Below are 18398 nucleotides of genomic sequence, written 5' to 3'. Positions count from 1 at the left end.
GTCATATTTGCTGTAGTTTGGTTGAAATTGATTAGGTGAATTGGTTATAGCTGATGGGGGTAGATTGGTAAATTACAGTACGTTCAGGGGTAAAATGGTAATTGCAGTAAGGTCGGAGGGGTATTTTTGGAATTGAATATTCGAACAATTATTTAATCTAAGTGCTCTGTCCACTAGGCATTAACAATATTAAAATAATACATTGTGGGGGACAAGACATAAATTAGTGGGGAGATGATATAATTGTTTAATATAGTGGGGGACAAGACATAATGTAAGGGGGGGGAAATAATGTAATTATTTAAGTTAAGCATGGGGGACAAGATATAATGGAGTGGGTTTGATATATTTATTTAATGTTGTGGGGGACAAAACATGTAGGCATGGGGGACAAAGGAATTAAATAAGAAAAACATTAAGTAGTGGGGGGGGGGCAAGACATGCAATTAAAAGAATATTTCGGGTTAGTGGTTCAAGACAAGAGTTTTGCTATAAATAAGAGTCATTCTTGACATAGAAGGAGATTATGATTAGAAAGGATTTTTGGGAGAACATTTTTTAGGAGAGGTTTTGAGAGAGGACTTTCGGAAGAGGAAGACATTCTGAAAAAAAATCTCAAGAGTGTTGGAGAGTTGAAAAAGAGAAAACAAAAACAAAGTGAGAAACGAGTTTAGTTTCGGGTTTAATACACGCGTGGGTTGTTGCTGTTTGGTTTCTTTTACAAACTTTTAGGTTTGTTCTCTTGAGTTGTTTGGTTTTCTTCAAAGTTTTCTGGGCCTTGAATCTGGTTCGAATTGCTGTTGTTGGGTTGCTGTTGTGTTGCTGTGTTATTACTGCTGCTGACTCCTCCTTCTTTTCTCATTGTATTACCATTTCCAGGTACACATTTGTACACTCTTGGCTTGAGGCGAAATGAAATATTGACCAGGCTTTGTTCCTGTTGAATTACTCCTGTTTAGATTTGTGCTTGAATAGAATTTTCCTTTCTTTGTATAAAGATGTAGTTGATTGATTAATGAGTAATGGGGTTGCATATGTATAATAACACCTTCATCTAATAATGTTAGTTTAAATTAATCAAAGAATAGTTAATTTGTTTTGATATTATTGTGTGTCAATCTCATGTTCTAGTGTTATTAAATAATAGAATATAGAACGAAAGCAATCTCTCTTTGTACAAACTCGATTGCAATTTTTCATTTTTGCATTAGCCGTAAACTAATAACTATAAGTTACGCCTTTTTTAGCATGTAATTAATTGAGAGTTTTTCTTTTATTTTAGAGACGAACTTAATAGAAAAAATGTAGTCACTGTAGGTTTATCCTTTTAAATAAAAATGAGACGAGCCTCGCCAAATAAAATGCACAGATTGCGGGGCCCTCACAAAATGTATGTGTTAATTACTTAGAACTCGGGATCGGCCGTTTAGCAAAATTCCACGGCCTTACCCAGAAATAATAATACGCTAATCGCTTTAGGCGCGCATTTTAATAATCTTACCTTCTTAAACTCGGGTGTGCATTTCATGCAACCCAAATCCAAATCCCAAAACATTGAATAAAAATATGTTTCGGATTGCGGGTGCATTTCATGTGACGCAATCCAAAGACATGTTTTAAACGATGTTCACATTCTTTTAAAAATATAATAAAAGCGGTCAAGAGTTAAAATTTGCACATGAGCTCATAATTGTATAAAATCAGATAAACAAGCCGAATATGACAGTTGAGCGACCGTGCTAGAACCACAGAACTCGGGAATGCCTATCACCTTCTCTCGGGTTAACAGAATTCCTTATCCGGATTTCTGGTTCGCGTACTGTAATACAGAGTCATTCTTTTCCTCGATTCGGGATTAAATTGGTGACTTGGGACACCCTAAATCTCCCAAGTGGCGACTCTGAAATAAATAAACAAATCCCATTTCGATTGTCCTTTAATTGGAAAAACTCCTTCACCACTTGCGGGGGCAGAAAAAGGAGGTGTGACAAAAAGCCTGTGGAAATTTTTTTAATTAAGTGGATGCAGACACCACTGCAGAGTAACAAGTATGTGTTTCGCATATGTTTTACCATGCATCTTATGTTTATTATTTTTTGCCTTTGTGTTAACTATTCTTCAATTTCTTTTTCATGTTCTTTTTGTAGTGTTGATTATGGTGTATTTGCTCTTAAGTTCATGGATATGCGGTTGAATAAAGAAGATTGTCTTCAATTTCGATCAAAGTCAGTCATTGAAATTCAAGAGAGAATTGGCTGCCAATCTTTGGGCTCATGGAAAGTGGAAACAAGATAGCGGCTATGAAACTCCAAAAGAACAACAAGGACATGATTATGTAGATTTTGAAGAGACTGAGTGTGAATTTTTTGATTAGATGATTCGTTTGCACAAAATTTGTGAATATACATTAATTATTTTTTTAATTCAATTTTGTTTAGACAAATATGTTTGTGTCTTTTATCATGATTTTAAGTACATTTTTGTTGAAAAAACTTAAGCATGAAGTAAATGACTTCTGTTTTTAAGCTGATATTTTGGTTAAAAGTCATAACAAAAGTGTCGATTGTAGGATAAAAACTTCAGCTTATCAAGTGCTGAAGTTTTTAGAAATACACTAAAAACTTCAGCACAATGGGCTGAAGTTTATTTGAAAAAGCTTTACAACAAAACTCTTGAATCCAGGACAAAAACTTCAGCGTTTTTAGAAATACACTAAAGAAGTTCAGCACATTGGGCTGAAGTTTTTTGAAAAATCTTTACGACAAAAACTTGAGCATGTATTGGTATTTTTTTAACTTGATACTTATCTTTTTTGTATTTACTAACTACTTTTTGTCATTTATTACCTATATCACCTACTTCATCTTTCATTTAAATTTCTCTGACCATATAATAAATGAAGTTATTTTTTTACTATAGAAAAACTGTGGCCTTATTTTTTACTATTTTTTATTGCACTTACAAGCTAAAGTATTTACCATTTACTTGTTTTAGCATTTACTTATCTTGTTACATTCAATTTCTCTGAACAAAAAACAGCTAACAATCTCTTCAGCATTTATAGATATTAAATTGATATCTTTTACATTTATAGATATTAAATAGATTTAGGTGCACTCTTTGGCAATATTAACAATCTGTTCACTTGAAAATTTCATAGTCATCCATAGACTTCTATCATATTTCTTTAAATTTATATTCAAAGAAAAACAAGAAAATGTTGACAAAGACATGTTTATTGGTGTAGCAGGGAGTTCATGGGAAGCAAAGATAATGAAGGAAAAATCAAAATACTTCATATGTGAAGGAGAGTGGGCAAATCAAACACTCGAGCTCCAGGACAATTTGCTATTTTTATTAGTTGATAAATCTAACTTTTAGAAAAAAGAGCAAATTTTCTGGAGCTCGAGTTTTTGATGTTGTCACTCTCCGTCACATATGAAGTATTTTGGACTTCTCCTTCATTATCTTTGCTTCCCACGAATACCCAGCTGCACACCAGTAAGCATGTCTTTGCCAATATTTTCTTGTTTTTTTCTTATGAAAGAAGACGAAAGTTGCTAAAAAAATCATAGTAGTAAACTTCATCAAGCTGTGGCTGACAGAAAACGCTTTGGTGGAATTAAATTTGGTGAAATGGAGCGTGACTGTCTTATAGCTAATGGTGCTGCAGGGAATTTGCATGAATGCCTTTTCACACTTAGTGACTCATCTCAAAATGCAGATATGTGGGAAATGGAAGAATATGACAAATGTAATTCAGAGGTCCGTACAAGGTGGTAAAGTAAGGGGCCCGTATTGCCGCTTCTGTGAATCAATTGAAGATATAGTGAAGGTTGATGTGTATATGGTGCAAAGTTATTATGCCAGGAGCTCTTCAGCATGGGCATATTAAGTTTGACACTGAGATTTGCTAGTGTCTAGGTCCCATCTATAAGCATGAAATCATAGTAGTAAAGTTGTTATCAAAGAAGACGGGAGTTCCTAAAAAAATCATAGTAGTAAAGTTCAGTTGGAAGCGAATTTTAGAGTTCTATAACCAAAGGCATGCATTAGTATTCGACAGAGAATTGGCTGCAAATCTTTGGACTAATGGAACGTGGTTAAGAAACCCAAGAAGAGTAACTAGGACATGACTATGGAGAATATGAAGACACTTTGTGAATTTTTTGAATAGAGAATAACTTGTAAACAAAAAACTAATTTTTTCTTTTTTTTCAAGGATGTAAGTGAAAACAAAATTGGATTATGTGAATAGATGTTATTTTGTGTGAATTATGTGAAGTCTTTTAAATTTTTGGTCTATTTGCATTAATTTGTTTTTAGTTTAGTTGTATTGAATCAAATATGTTTTGTGTCTTTTTTCATGAATTTTAAGTATATTTTTGTTGAAATTCAGCATGCTAAACTTCAGGAATAACTTTTGCTTTTTAAGCTTAAGTTTTGGTTAAAAATCATAACAAAAGTATCAACAAACCTTTACGACAAAACTACTGAATCCACGACGACAAACTTCAGCTCTTAAGGTGCTGAAGTTTTTAGAAATGAACTAAATAACTTCAGCACCTTGGGCTGAAGTTTTTGAAAAAGCTTTACGACAAAACTACTGCATCCATGATGAAAAACTTCAGCTCTTAAGGTGCTGAAGTTTTTAGAAATGAACAAAACAACTTCAGCACCTTGGGCTGAAGTTTTTGAAAAGCTTTACTACAAAACTACTGAATCCACGACGAAAAATTTAGCTCTGAAGGTGCTGAAGTTTTTAAAAATGAACTAAATAACTTCAGCAGATTGGGCTGAAAATTTTTCACATAATCAATGTAAGTGCAAAAGTAACTTTTTCGGATCATTTACTATATGGTCAAACAAAATTAAATAAAAGATGAAGTAGGTGACAAAAGACAAAAAGTAACTAGTAAATGCTACTTTACTAGCTACCAAAACATGCTGAAGTTTTTAAAAATGAACGAAAAATGTTTTGGTAGCTAGTAAAGTAGCATTTACTAGTTACTTTTTGTCTTTTGTCACCTACTTCATCTTTTATTTAATTTTGTTTGACCATATAGTAAATGATCCGAAAAAGTTACTTTTGCACTTACATTGATTATGTGAAAAATTTTCAGGCTGAAGTTATTTTTTTATTATATAAAAACTGTGAGTTTATTAGGGCTGAAGTTATATTTTTTTTTGCATTTACCACATACTTGTTTTACCACCTACTTATCTTGTTTCATTCAATTTCTCTGAACGTAAAACAGTAAAAACACCTGAAAAGTTACTTTTGCATTTATAGATATTAAATTGATTAGGTGAACTCTTTGTCTATATTAACAATCTCTTCACTTGAAAATTTCACAATCATTCATAGACTTCCATCATTTTCTTTAAATTTATATTTATCCTTAGTCTTTTAGCTTTTGTTAAAGAAAAAGTGTCTGGTGCAAGCGGAAGTAGGAAGCCTAATACGGATGAAATTATGCATAAGTGGGAGACTTTGAAGTGTGAGTGGTACAATAACAAACCGATGTCTAATCTTATGCTTTTGTGGGATCAAATAAAGACTGATTGGGAGAGAATCAGACCACAGGATTTTGCCAATGAATCATTCCAGAACAGGCTTAACCTGGAACGTAGTTGTGGAGGTTATTCAACCTCGTTTGACAAGGCAGTTTGATAGTTTTAAGTTTCCCATTGGGGAAGAGTATTCCAAGCTGCAAAACAACCTGAAGACTCTTCTTTCCCTTATGGACAAAGTAATCGTTGAACAAAGTCAGCTGTGTGATGAATTCAACAAGTTGAAGAATGATCTCGTTGGACTCTGTGGTCTCTTGCCTGAGTACCCTATAGTTATCTCCGATACTGATGATGATAAGATATTTAGAGAAATTAAGGAGTACTGTGATGATGATAATGGTGATGCTTAGTGTTTGTAATCCTTTTTATATGTTTTTAATGCTGTGCTTTTTTGTTTACTTCAGCACATTCATTATAGAATATGCTAAAGTTATTAGGTTCATTTTGTATAACTTCAGCCCAGAGACGTTGAAGTTATTGTTTGTACTTTGTGTGTTGTCCTCATCTCTTTTTATATCAATGTAATTCTCATCCTCTTTCTTCTTAGCTTTATGGTGTATTATCCTTGTTATTGTTGGCATTTTCTTTTTTACTTCTAGTCAATTCTGAGTTAATACAATTAGTTGCTTTTTTGAATATGCTGAAGTTATTAAGTTCATTTTCTATAACTTCAGCCTAGAGATGCTGAAGCTTTTGATTGTACATGCGTATCTTTTGTGTGCTGTACACGTATGTATGTGTGTGTTTGTTAAGGATATGTATTTCACATACTGTAACCTAAAGTTTTTTCTCAGTGAAGTCATTGCGTACTTTTTTAAAATGCAACCAAACCTGTAAGCCTGCGCAACAAAAATGAATGATTTGTACTTTAGCAGTATATAAAATAGTCCAAGAGCTTATTTTTTTTATTCCTATGAAAAAAATCACATTTCAAATATGTTATACAATAATGAAAGTCTAAATTCAGACCACGGATTATTGAAGGGTGGAGTATTTTTCAGTGTGTTTCTTTGAATATGGATGAGGTGCTGGGGAATACAAGCAAGTTGTTCCGTTATGCCCAGCTTGTTTACATCGACTGCATTTGGTAGACTTCAATGGTACTGATTCAGTCGCAGGGATATGCCTCTTCTTTTGTCTTCTTCCTTGTAAAATCTCTACATCAGGAGGTTTTGTGATCTCAAATTGTACATTTTGTGGTATATCTCATGATTTTTGATCTCCCATAGTATTCACATGTCTTTCATATGTTTTCAACCATGTTTCATTTGAATACCAATTTGAGCAGTAATCAGATTTCTGCAAATATCTCTTATTAATAGCAGCAATTGCATGTGGACAAGACAATTCATCAAGTTGGAATTTCAGGCAGTTGCAAGTTCTCTTCTTTAAGTCTACAATGAATTCGATTACTTTACTATTTATTCTAAACAACATTGAATCAAGGTTGAATACCTAACAAGGAATAAAAAATTAAGATAAACTATATTAGTGTATTGTTGCTTCAAAAAGAAAAAGTATGAAGTTTTTTCAATGTAAGTAGTAAATCACTGCAACAGATATAAAAAGCTGAAGTTAATAAATATACTCACAAACATTTTGCAAGCCAAGTCTATCTTTTTAGTCATCTCTTCTTTTGCCCATATTGATATTCTGTGAAAGTTTCATTTGCCTTTTTTCTTCGTTCGTAAAACCACTCTCCCAACGTTTCTTGGATGAAATCTAACATTCTTAAAATAGGCATTTCTCTCCCTTTTAGTAAAACGGAATTCATTGATTCTACCATGTTTGTTGTTAGCATAGCATAACATCGCCGTGGGAACCACGATCGAGCCCATCTCTCTGGAGGCTCTTCCATTATGTAATTGTATGTTTTCTTGTCAACACTTTTGAGTTGGGACATTAACTGATTAAAATCTTCACGTTTGTATGACCTTGCAGCACTTTGAAATAGATTTATTACCGTGGCTTTTGCATGTCTTTGCTTTAAATTTTTCTCAAAGTGATAGAGGCAGATACCATGGTGAGTTTTAGGAAAAACTTTTCTAATCCCATTTGCAATCGATTGGTTTCTATCTGACAAGAAAACCAGTTCACGACGGACTTGAACTGCTTTCCTCATTTCCCCGAAGAACCAAATGTATGCCTCGTTGTTTTCTGAATCTGCTACACCAAAACATAGAGGTAAGATTTGATTGTTTGCATCCTTTGATACAACAATAAATAGAACACCACAATATTTTGACTTTAAAAACATTGCATCTACTGCAATAACGGGTCTGCAGTAGGACCAACCAGCTACTGATGCCACAGGAGCAAAGAACATGTAACCAAATCTATACAGTGAAACACAAAAAAACAAATCATAAGGTGTGAAGTTTTTCAAATAAGAACATTTGAAACTTCAGGTTGATGGTTAGTAATTTTTTGCTTACCTATTTTGCCCACATCTTTTTGTGCTCGTGTACGTTCCTGAGTTTTTGCGCACCATCATGTGCAGGTATGAAGGAAGAATCTGATAGTTCTCTTCAGGTGTTCCCCTTATGCAAGCAACAACTTTTTGAATAGCGCGCCATGCCTTGTGATAACCAATGTCAATCCCAAATTTCTTTTTCATTTCGTTTTCTACAAAGGCTGGTGTAACCTCTATGTTTTTGTCTCGAACATGTTCTATAATTTGTTCACTTATAAAATTTGATGTAGCATGCTTCTGATCTGATTTTCTTGCATTAACCGAGCATTCATGGTTTTTATGATATTTTATCACCCTGAATAATGTAAATTATTTTTATTCTGGTAGCACGTACATTCCAACCACATTTGTCCACGATTCATTTCAGCTCGTATCTCTTTGAACATGATCTAACAACTCAGCTTTCTGGTTTATCTCCAAGTTGCAGAAAAATTTAGTCATATTTTGTTTATTCTCAAAAATTGATCCGACTCTTACTTCCTCAAGCAACGCATCGTGCCTAAGTATTTTACATGGTGGAGATTCTTTCAGCTTTCTCCTCACTCTTTTTCTTGATTTCTGAGAATCACTAGAATTTTCAGCAATTTCTTCAATTGTATATGATATTATCGATATAAGCTTCATGTTTACTTCATCTTCGTTGTTGCTTATCATTGAAGAAGGTAACAAAAAACTTTGTTGGATTGTGTGTTGGTTGTCAATTTGCATTATTAGCCGTCCTTCTTCTTGTTCATCGACAAACTGGTATGACTTTATTGGACGAGCGGGTAATTGTTGCAGCATTATATATTCTGAAGTAGCTGTAATGTTCTAGGTTGTTGCTCATTGTCTACTTCCATTATTGGCTGTCCTACTTCATGTTGATAATTAGCAAAAGCTTCTGAATCTATCGCATATGCAAGAGATTGTTTGAATGCTACAGATTCGTAAGGTTGTATTTTTTCGATGACGAAATGGCAATTCTTGTAGGCTGAATCAGTTGTAAGAAAATGTATACTGGTACTGAGTTCTTCATCTGAAGTTACAAGCATTCCTTTGCTTGTATTTAGTTTGATATCAAACCATACTTTTAGTGAACATCTGGTTGAATCAATATTTGCAACTTCACTAATTTTCTTCAGGAAAGTATTAAATGATATGTGCTTATTAAGTAGAACAAGTTTTGTATCATGATCCAAGTATTTGAAATCAGGAGTGCACCTCCCATTGAAAGTTATAACAATGCAAATCGAACTCATCCTGCAGATTCATGTTTAGTGGCAAGTATTAGGAAAGTGAACAGAAGAATTTTTAGGTTGTTTGTGCTGAAGTTTTTACAAATGAACTAAATCAATTAGGCATCTTCTGCTGAAGTTTTTTGAAAAAAGATGTATGACATAATTAATGAATCTTGCACAGAAAACTTCAGCTTTTTAAGTGCTGAAGTTTTTAGAAATAAACTAAATAACTTCAGCATATCAGCTGAAGTTTTTATGAAAAAGCTGTATGATAGGGATTCATGAATCCAGGGAAAAAAACTTTAGCTCATTAAGTGCTGAAGCTTTAGAAATGAACTAAATAACTTCAGCACATTGGGTTGAAGTTTAGCAAAAGAATTCAACAAACTTGAGCATGTTTCAGCATTAATTGCATAGGTTACAGGAGTAAACATAACAAACATAATTAAAGTAGTAATTATATTACGTTGGGGTATGTGTTAGTGTAATAATTACTTTCATATCACATTCATGCACGCTTTTCATTAGACAACGTTTAAAATTCCTCTTTGCCTTTTCATATACCATGCAGAAGTTTTTTTTCGCCTATATAAGGACGCTATATCTTGTGAGTTTATTCACACAAACACATATATTTTAGTAAACATAAAATACAAAAAGGAGAAATATGGATGCTGTCATCAGACAAATAGTAGACGAAATCAAGCAAGACATCATTGAGGCATTTGAGTTGAAGCTTGATGAGGTCATAGAAAAGTACGATAGGGAGCTGCAAGAAATCAATAACAAGCTTGATACGCTTGTGATGTTTGCAAGATTTGATAATTTTGCTGATGAAAGATGCTTGTCCATCTGGTAGTGACGACGATGATGATGATAATGGCATGGACGGTTAACTTTTCTTTTTTTCTATAATCCTTTTAGTTAAAGGATTATAATGTTATTTATGTAATTTATTTTATATTTTTTAATGTTTAATGAAATATTCAGTTTTTGTTTTAAGTTTTTTGTGCGTTTTTTTAATATTAATTCTATTCAAACTCAAAAAATAATAGAGGAAATAAACTAAATAACTTCAGCAGGAATTAAAAAAAACTAATCCGAAAATTAAGCATTTTTTGGTATGAAGTTTTTCAAAAATAATCATAATAAAATATACAATGCTTGACGAAAACTTCAACTCCCTTTGCTGAGTTTTCAAGCATGAACTAAAAATTCTTTTTAAACTTAGAAAATAACAGAGCTATTAACAAAAACTTATCCGAAAATTACATATTGCACGACAAAATATTAAGCATTTTTAGCAAATGAACTAAAAAAACTTTAGCATACAAAAAATTATATGAAAAATATTTTACATATTTGTGAAAACATAAGTATTTTTTGGTATGAAGTTTTTCCAAAAAAATGATAATAAAATACATAGTTTAGGAGTAAGACTTCGACTCCATTTGCTGAAGTTTTTACAGATTAATCAAAAATTTCAGCACCTGTGCTGAAGTTTTTGTGTAATGTGAAATTTTAATTTATGTTTTATTTTTTTACCAAGTGTAGGAGTAAAACTTCAGCTCTTCTTGCTGAACTTTGTAAAGATTAACTGAAAAACTTCAGCACCTATGCTGAAGTTTTTGTGCAATATGTAATTTTAATTTATGTTTTTTTACCAAGTGTAGGAGGAAAACTTCAGCTCTTCCTGCTGAAGTTTTTTAATATTTAACTAAAAAACTTCAACACCTATGCTGAAATTTTTTGTGCAATATGTAATTTTAATTTATTACTGATTTTTTGTTAGTTGGTTACGAAATCAATAGTTTTTAAAAATAGAATATAGGTTAAAATGTGACAAAAATATAGGGTACGGCTGCAAATCGCCCAATTTGTTTCGGGATTACAATTTACATTTCTCACTAGAAAATACTTATGTGCATTATTTATTAAGTTTAACCATAGTACTTCTTATTAAAATTACGAGTTCTTTGCACTTTACATCCATATCGTATTAAGTTTTTGTTTGTTAATTTAAACTTTTTCTATTTTATAATTTATATGTTAATCTATTCGTTTGATGGTAGGCTTGATACGGATATAGCTGCTTATCACCTATCTTTAGTTTCGCGTGCGATCAGACAACCAAAAATCAAACAGTGAATTGAATGCCAAAGCCTAGTTCCAACAAAAGTAGAGCTGCAGCCCCTGAGGTCCCTCATGCTAAAGCAACAGAGTAGTTGACACAATTAACCAACGGGGACCGACAGACAACTTGCTCAGTAAAGTCTTTTATCTTCCATTCAAGGGTCATGAATGGTTAACAGAAACGAAGGGTGAGTGCAACGAAAAGCGACATGTGATTGAGTGTAGATTGATCAATGACGGAACGAAAAACAAAAATTTATAATAGCTTTATCGTAGATGTTCACTTGCATCACATCATCTTCAACTAAAAGGTTCGTGAAGAAGGTTGGACAAGTGGAATGAGGAAAGTGGTTTGATCGACAAAAAAGAGGAGTAGCCTCTGTAGAGCCTGGCACAGTCATTATCATTGACTTTCTGAACAATTCTCAATCAACATATGTGATTCATTCCAGAATCATATATCCTTGTTGATTTAATGGCCAAAAAATAGCACTTCCGCCTGCGTACTCACTCTTTCATGTACAACCTCTTTTCCTGCTTTTTTCCAAGAGTGTAAGAGTTTTTTTTCTTCTTTTTGGTGTAGAGGATTAATATAATTATAAAAAGAGGGTTAAATGCAAGGAAGAAAATATATCCTTCTGATGCACCTCAACCAGGCTCTGCAAAGCAATTTTTTCATCCTAATGTCTTCTAATTTTGTATCATGTCCATATTATCTTTTCTAATAGGAGTATATTTTAGGCAAAACATATCCTTCACGGGATAGCATAGCAATGACTTATTGTCACATTAGTAACTAGTGAATTTTGCAGATGATATTTAACTATATTATTTAATCATTTTGAGGCTGGGCTGCGTTGTGATATTATTAGTCAAAGAGTAGTTGTGTATCATGTAATAGACATGTGTTTTATTTGCATTTCTGATGCTTCAATTACTAGTATTTTAGTCTAAAAAGTTAAAAATTATGTGTTGTTTCTAATAATAGGAAATAATTAACCCATGATTACTCGATAGCTTTAGCTTTGAACCGATTATTTCAGTTCTTTCTCTGAATGTATCACTTGATTCTTCAAATGTTTGGAAAAAACGTAGGGAAATCCCTCTCATTTCGATTACTATTATTTTTCTGACTGACAACGCAAAGCGCGATAGTTCAAAAAACAAATGCAATGTCCGAAGGATTCAATAAAATCCTTGCATTTACGGTGAAACTAAATGTAGTGTATCTTCCTTGACATAATATATAATGTCAAGGAATGCACATGTCACGACCCAAAATCCAACTAGTCGTGATGACACCTAACCCAACCCGTTAGGTAAACCAATTAACAGCTATCCAATTCCAATGAAATTTAATAAGACAATTAAGTAAAAGAAAATATCTAAATCGTATACATTTCCCAAGGACTGATAGTACAAATCATGAGCTTCTAAGATTAGAATTTACAAAACTGGTATGAAACAAATACATCATCTATTCGAAATGTATATAAACAGATTTTTATAAATCTAAGACTACATGAACAAGAGGCAGCTACAACCGGAACGCAGGTACATAATCAATTTCAGCTCCCGTCGATCAGAGCAACATCAACATCCAACATCTGCACGCAAGGTGCAGAAGTGTAGTATGAGTACAACCGACCCCATGTACTCAATAAGTAATAAACCTAACCTTAGGTTGAAAGTAGTGATGAGCTGGAACCAAGGTCGGAGTCCAACACCAGTAGCCAACAACAGTCATAACAACATAATAAAAGTAATAAAAGAAGTAAATCAGAGATAAAATGCTCAGCTCATTCACAGTTCCATAAAATAGGCCTATTTTTCAAGTATATCAGTGACAACCCAAATCTTTTACTGGAATCGCCAAAAATATGAGTAAGTTTGAAAACTGTGATTTCTCGCAAAAATCCTTTCAACAAGAAGTGAGATGTTTACTTTTTCCAGATAGCAAGAGTAAAATACATATCTCTATGTCTATATGTCAATATGTGTAAGAAGTCATGAATGACGTGATACATACAACATGAGGAAAATGCATCTATATTCCTGTATGTCATGTGTACATGTCAAAGCAATATATCTCAGAGATGAACTCATGTACTCACACTCTCAGAGTACCCAATCTCTCTGTTTCACACTTTCCACTCATCATGCTCAATCACTCGACATGCTCAATTACTTAGTACAGTATATGGCCAATCCAGCCCAGGGAAGATCCATCTCGAATATATACATAACAACTGACAGTCAGTCACTCAATGTTGTATAAGGCTAATGCAGCCTGGGGAAGATCCATCCCCAAATATAAATGCTTCGGACAAGATCCTATCCACGGAAGATCCATCCCTCAATATAAATTAACCGCGCTCACTGGGGGTGCGTGCAGACTCCGGAGGGGCTATTTTATCCCAAATGCTATATCAAGCCAAGCATGGCATAAATCAATGATACTCGCTGCGGCGTGCAACCCGATCCACACACACACACACACACACACACACACACACACACACATATATATATATATATATCACTCACATCTCAGGCCCTCGACCTCACTCAGTCATCAATCTCTCCGATCTCTCGGGCTTAAAATGCCATGAAATTAGCCCAAAATGATGATATGATGTATGAATAAACAATAACAGAGACTGAGATATGATATGAAATGAATGAACATGACTGAGTATGAAATTGTAATTTAAACAAATAATTCAACAGCAATACAACCTCGGTGGGTCCCAACGGAATAAACATGTAGCCTAGACATGGTTTCTAGCATGAATCATAGCTCAATAGCTCTAGTACGTAGAGATTTCATGGTTACATATAAGATCAGGTAACTATACAGTACCATAGAAATAATGGAGTCACAATTCACACGATGTACGCCCACACGCCTGTCACCTAGCATATGCGTCACCTCAACACAAAAACACATAACACGTAATTCGGGGTTTCATACCCTCAACACCAAGTTTAGAAATGTTACTTACCTCGAACAAGCCAAATCCAACACCCAACAAGCCAAAAGATGCTCTAAAAATACCATCCCACACGTAACGACTTTCGAATGGCTTGAAACTAACCAAAAGAAACTCAAATACATCAAATAATGCCAAAGAAAATAAACCCAATCCATAAAGGCCGAATTTCATCAAAATCTCAAAATCGACCAAAAAGTCAAACCTGGCTCACGCCTCGGAACATGACAAAACTCATAAAATCCGACAACCCATTCAATTATGAGTTCAACCATACTAGTTTCACTCAAATACGACTCCGAATCGATGTTTAAAACTCAAAAATTCACTTTATGAAATTTTATACAAAACCCCCAAATTTCACTTTGAAATTATCAATCAAATGCCAAAAACGAAGATGGATTCATAAAATATAACCAAAATCGTGTATAGAACACTTACCCCAATCCATATGGTGAAAATGACCTCCAAAAATTGTCCAAATCCGAGCTCCCCAACTCAAAATATGACCAAATGAACAAACCTTCGCTATTAAGTATTTTTGCCCAGTTGTTCTGCCTCGCTTTGCATGCCAAACGATCCCAAAACTTGGTTTTGATACCTCCAATTGATTCTTTGTGAAATTTCAATCAAGATAGGCTTTTGAATCATTCCATTCGACCTTATGATGAAGGAGATATGTTGGTTTCAATATTTGAAAATAGTGCAGATTTTTAAATACGAAGTCAGTGATAATTTCGTAATTAATCTGAAAACATGGCAACCTGATTCTTAGTAAAATGACCATAAAATTCTCATACGATGTCCAAATTCGAAGATTCTTTTTGTTATGGATCCATAATTACGATACAGATTTAATGCTTTAATCAAAATAGAAATCGGAGCTCATTTATTCAATGTGGTACCATTTATGCTTGAAGAAACGACGTCGAAACATAAGAAAAATGAGCGCAACACAACCAAAACCTATCCGAAACTCACCCGAGCCACTAAGGACTTCGTACGAACATACCAACAAGTCCCACAACATAACACGGAGTTACTCTAGGCCTCAAATCACGCATAAAAACATCGAAATGACGAAACATATCTCGAATCAAACTTAATGAACTTTCGAACTTTCGACTTCCAAAAACTCGTGCCGAAACATATCAAATCAACTCGCAATGAATTCAAATTTTGCACACAAGTTCTAATATATCATACGGAGCTATTCATGCCCCCCGAACTACCGAGCGAAGTGCAAATTCTCAAAATGACCGGTCGAGTCGTTACATTCTCCCCCTCTTAAACATATGTTCGTCCTCGAACGTGCCAAGAGTTGTTCCTAAGCCGTCAAACCGCCGTGTAACCTTACCATGCACATACCAGGGGCTGATCCCATGTCACCCTATTTCAACTAGGAGTGATAACACCACACAACTGAGTATCATTACTCCATCCTTAGTCCGTAAACCACAATATCCAATTTCCAACATCTGGAATTTAGTACAAGACCCAAACTTCGCATCTACACATTGTATAAGTCTGAACAAGTTGTATCAAGCTATAACCATGACCCAAGACACAATCACAAGATATACCACACAACTCAAATACTCATAGCGTTAACTTCCGACTGCAATAGCTGCTCGATAACCAACTCGACCCCAGTAACGAAACTCATATCAACTAAAATCTTGTTCTGAACCAATGATGAAAGAATCACACAGAAACTCGTAACCACTTATCAGACCAACAAGTCACGGAACTCTCCCTCATTTGACAAGAACTATAGCCAATTTCTAAGTTGACTTCCTATATTATCCTCCATACATACTGTAATCAAATCCGATAGTATCCATTCTAGGTCCAATGACCTTATTTCATCCAACACAACCACTCTAGTGACATGCCACATCAATACAATCTAAAGCCACAACCTGTGCAATCCGTGCACCAATAAGCAACATTCCAAATGTACTCCATCATGGAAAATGGCTCAAATAAGAGAACCATCCCGCAAGTTCAGCAAGTACCACCACAACCGAAATGCTACAAATCATCATACCTAGTAGAACCAAGACACACAAATCTCTATACAAAAGATCATGTCTCGACATAACCGCAACAGCAATGCGTGACCCCATCCAAACATTGGTCCATATGAAATACCTCAAGCCACAATGCTCAAAATCAACAACCACACGCAATTTGACATCAAATACCCAAGGTGCATGACCATAACCATGGAGAAGCAATTAACACAATATACCACAATCCGGAAAGACCATAACTAAGGCGCAATCAACCACTCCACATCTCAATCACCATCTCGCTCAAATTCCGCTATAAGGCCCAAACAGAACCGCATTATGTGTGCATATAACCAATGAATCACAACCCTTCATAGCATGGAAGAGTAACACAGAGAACATATCCGATACGAATAAAATCAATTCTAACCGAATGACACATCCCTCAACAATAGCAGTTCGGAGTCAACAAATCCAACCCGGTATAGAATACACATCCTTATTGGGCCTACTAATGGGCCCCCAAATCAACTCCTGTAATCTCCGAATGGACAAATAGCCCTCCAAAAGTCCACAACGACCTAACCATAACACATAATATCATCTGGCTAGATTTGGCCATATCTTCACAGTCCACAACCACGAAATAACCTGCTTCTGAGAACTCAGTCTCAAAATTCATAGAACACACAAATCACCATATCTGATCCTAACTCCACCGCCCGAATGTCTAACACATCTCTCACACACGATCATCCCATGAGAAAATACTTCTATAGCTCTCCCTTGCCACATAGCAAAAATCCGAATATCAGTGGTCAATCAACCAGGCGGGTACTGCAATACCAATGAAACATCCGCAAGTCAAAACATAACGAGCCTTCTGAAATGTGCACACTTCTTCGGTAATAACAAGCAGTAATATCATTCACCTAGTTATCTGAAGTTGTCCATATTGCCTAAGAATTCATGACCTTCCCTTCAAACTAAACCGTGACTTGCACACGCAAACCTTAATCCCACACAACACGCTGCATCTATCATGCCATCATATGAAAAATACGATAACCTCATAATCAACTCTTAGTCACAAGTTGAATACATATCCGATCAGTTAGAAACCTTCCATTTGATCCCATCAAGTAGGAAATCACAATACTCAGCATGCTCCTCTCGCTAGTAGGAAATATCCACCTCGAACCGTGATAGAAATCATTGAGAACTCTTTGGAAATCCATTTGCACATAACCAAACCATTAGAACAGAACCTCTCTAACTCCACCAAGCCACGCGGGTCGCCAAAACCCAAGAGCATTGCTACGAAACACCTGTATAGACTCACCATATCATAAGTACCCAAAGAACCAATCATACCCATTACCGTACTGATCCAAGCTACTACCAAACGGTCCTATTTCTCCAAGTTCCTTCTGAATTACCCTCAAGGTGACACTTCTCCTTGCTAGAACACCACGGTCCTTAACCAAAACTCAAATCACGAGATCCTAGAATAAAATCACACCGCCCTAAAGCCCATAAGCCGCTGAATTCTCTCTTAAGCACCCCAAAGCACCACAACCGATACACCCACTCTGAAGAGACCTTATGTGAACCTAAAACTATTTTCCTTCACCTCCTTATTACTGAAGTGTATAATCCACAATGATATAGAAATGCCACAAGTCTCGACACCATCCAACTTAAATCTCAAATTCTTGCCATATACGAATCTGAAAAATTCTCAATTGCAACACATAAATCTTGAATCCATTAGAACCTTCTCGAGAGTCATCCACTCTGCTCAAATCTCAATTGCACTGCCCAAACGGTCGAATAACCTGTGCCCCATTAGCACAATAACATCTGAAGAGTAATCCACACCTCTAAGCAACCGAGTAAATTCCTACTCCATGCACACTACGTCTTTCACAAATAACCACTCAATCATTCCATGATTTTTATATACCCATAGAGTGTAATACAACCCGTATCC

At 34.8% G+C, this 18398-nt stretch overlaps 1 protein-coding gene across 1 annotated transcript; it reads right to left on the bottom strand.

Annotated features, from left to right (window-relative positions):
* Positions 1–6780: 6780 nt before the first annotated feature.
* On the bottom strand, positions 6781–8191 carry LOC138873066 (uncharacterized). Its single transcript, XM_070151500.1, has 4 exons — positions 8010–8191; positions 7870–7910; positions 7247–7737; positions 6781–7029 (listed from the first exon to the last, which is right to left on the bottom strand). The coding sequence occupies exons 1-4, from the start codon at positions 8189–8191 to the stop codon at positions 6781–6783; spliced, it is 963 nt and encodes a 320-aa protein (XP_070007601.1).
* Between the last annotated feature and the right edge of the window lie 10207 nt (positions 8192–18398).

The sequence above is a fragment of the Nicotiana sylvestris genome, chromosome 7, assembly GCF_000393655.2.
Source record: "Nicotiana sylvestris chromosome 7, ASM39365v2, whole genome shotgun sequence".
NCBI lineage: Eukaryota > Viridiplantae > Streptophyta > Magnoliopsida > Solanales > Solanaceae > Nicotiana > Nicotiana sylvestris.
This window is presented reverse-complemented; position numbering and strand designations above follow the sequence as displayed.

Excerpts from the sequence above, each read along its gene's own strand:
- LOC138873066 (XM_070151500.1), bottom strand. The coding sequence starts at position 8,191 with ATGAAAAAGAAATTTGGGATTGACATTGGTTATCACAAGGCATGGCGC. Across the intron at positions 7,911-8,009 it reads AAAAGATGTGGGCAAAATAG|ATTTGGTTACATGTTCTTTG; the intron begins GTAAGCAAAAAA and ends TTCACTGTATAG. Across the intron at positions 7,738-7,869 it reads TCCTGTGGCATCAGTAGCTG|ATTCAGAAAACAACGAGGCA; the intron begins GTTGGTCCTACT and ends TTGGTGTAGCAG.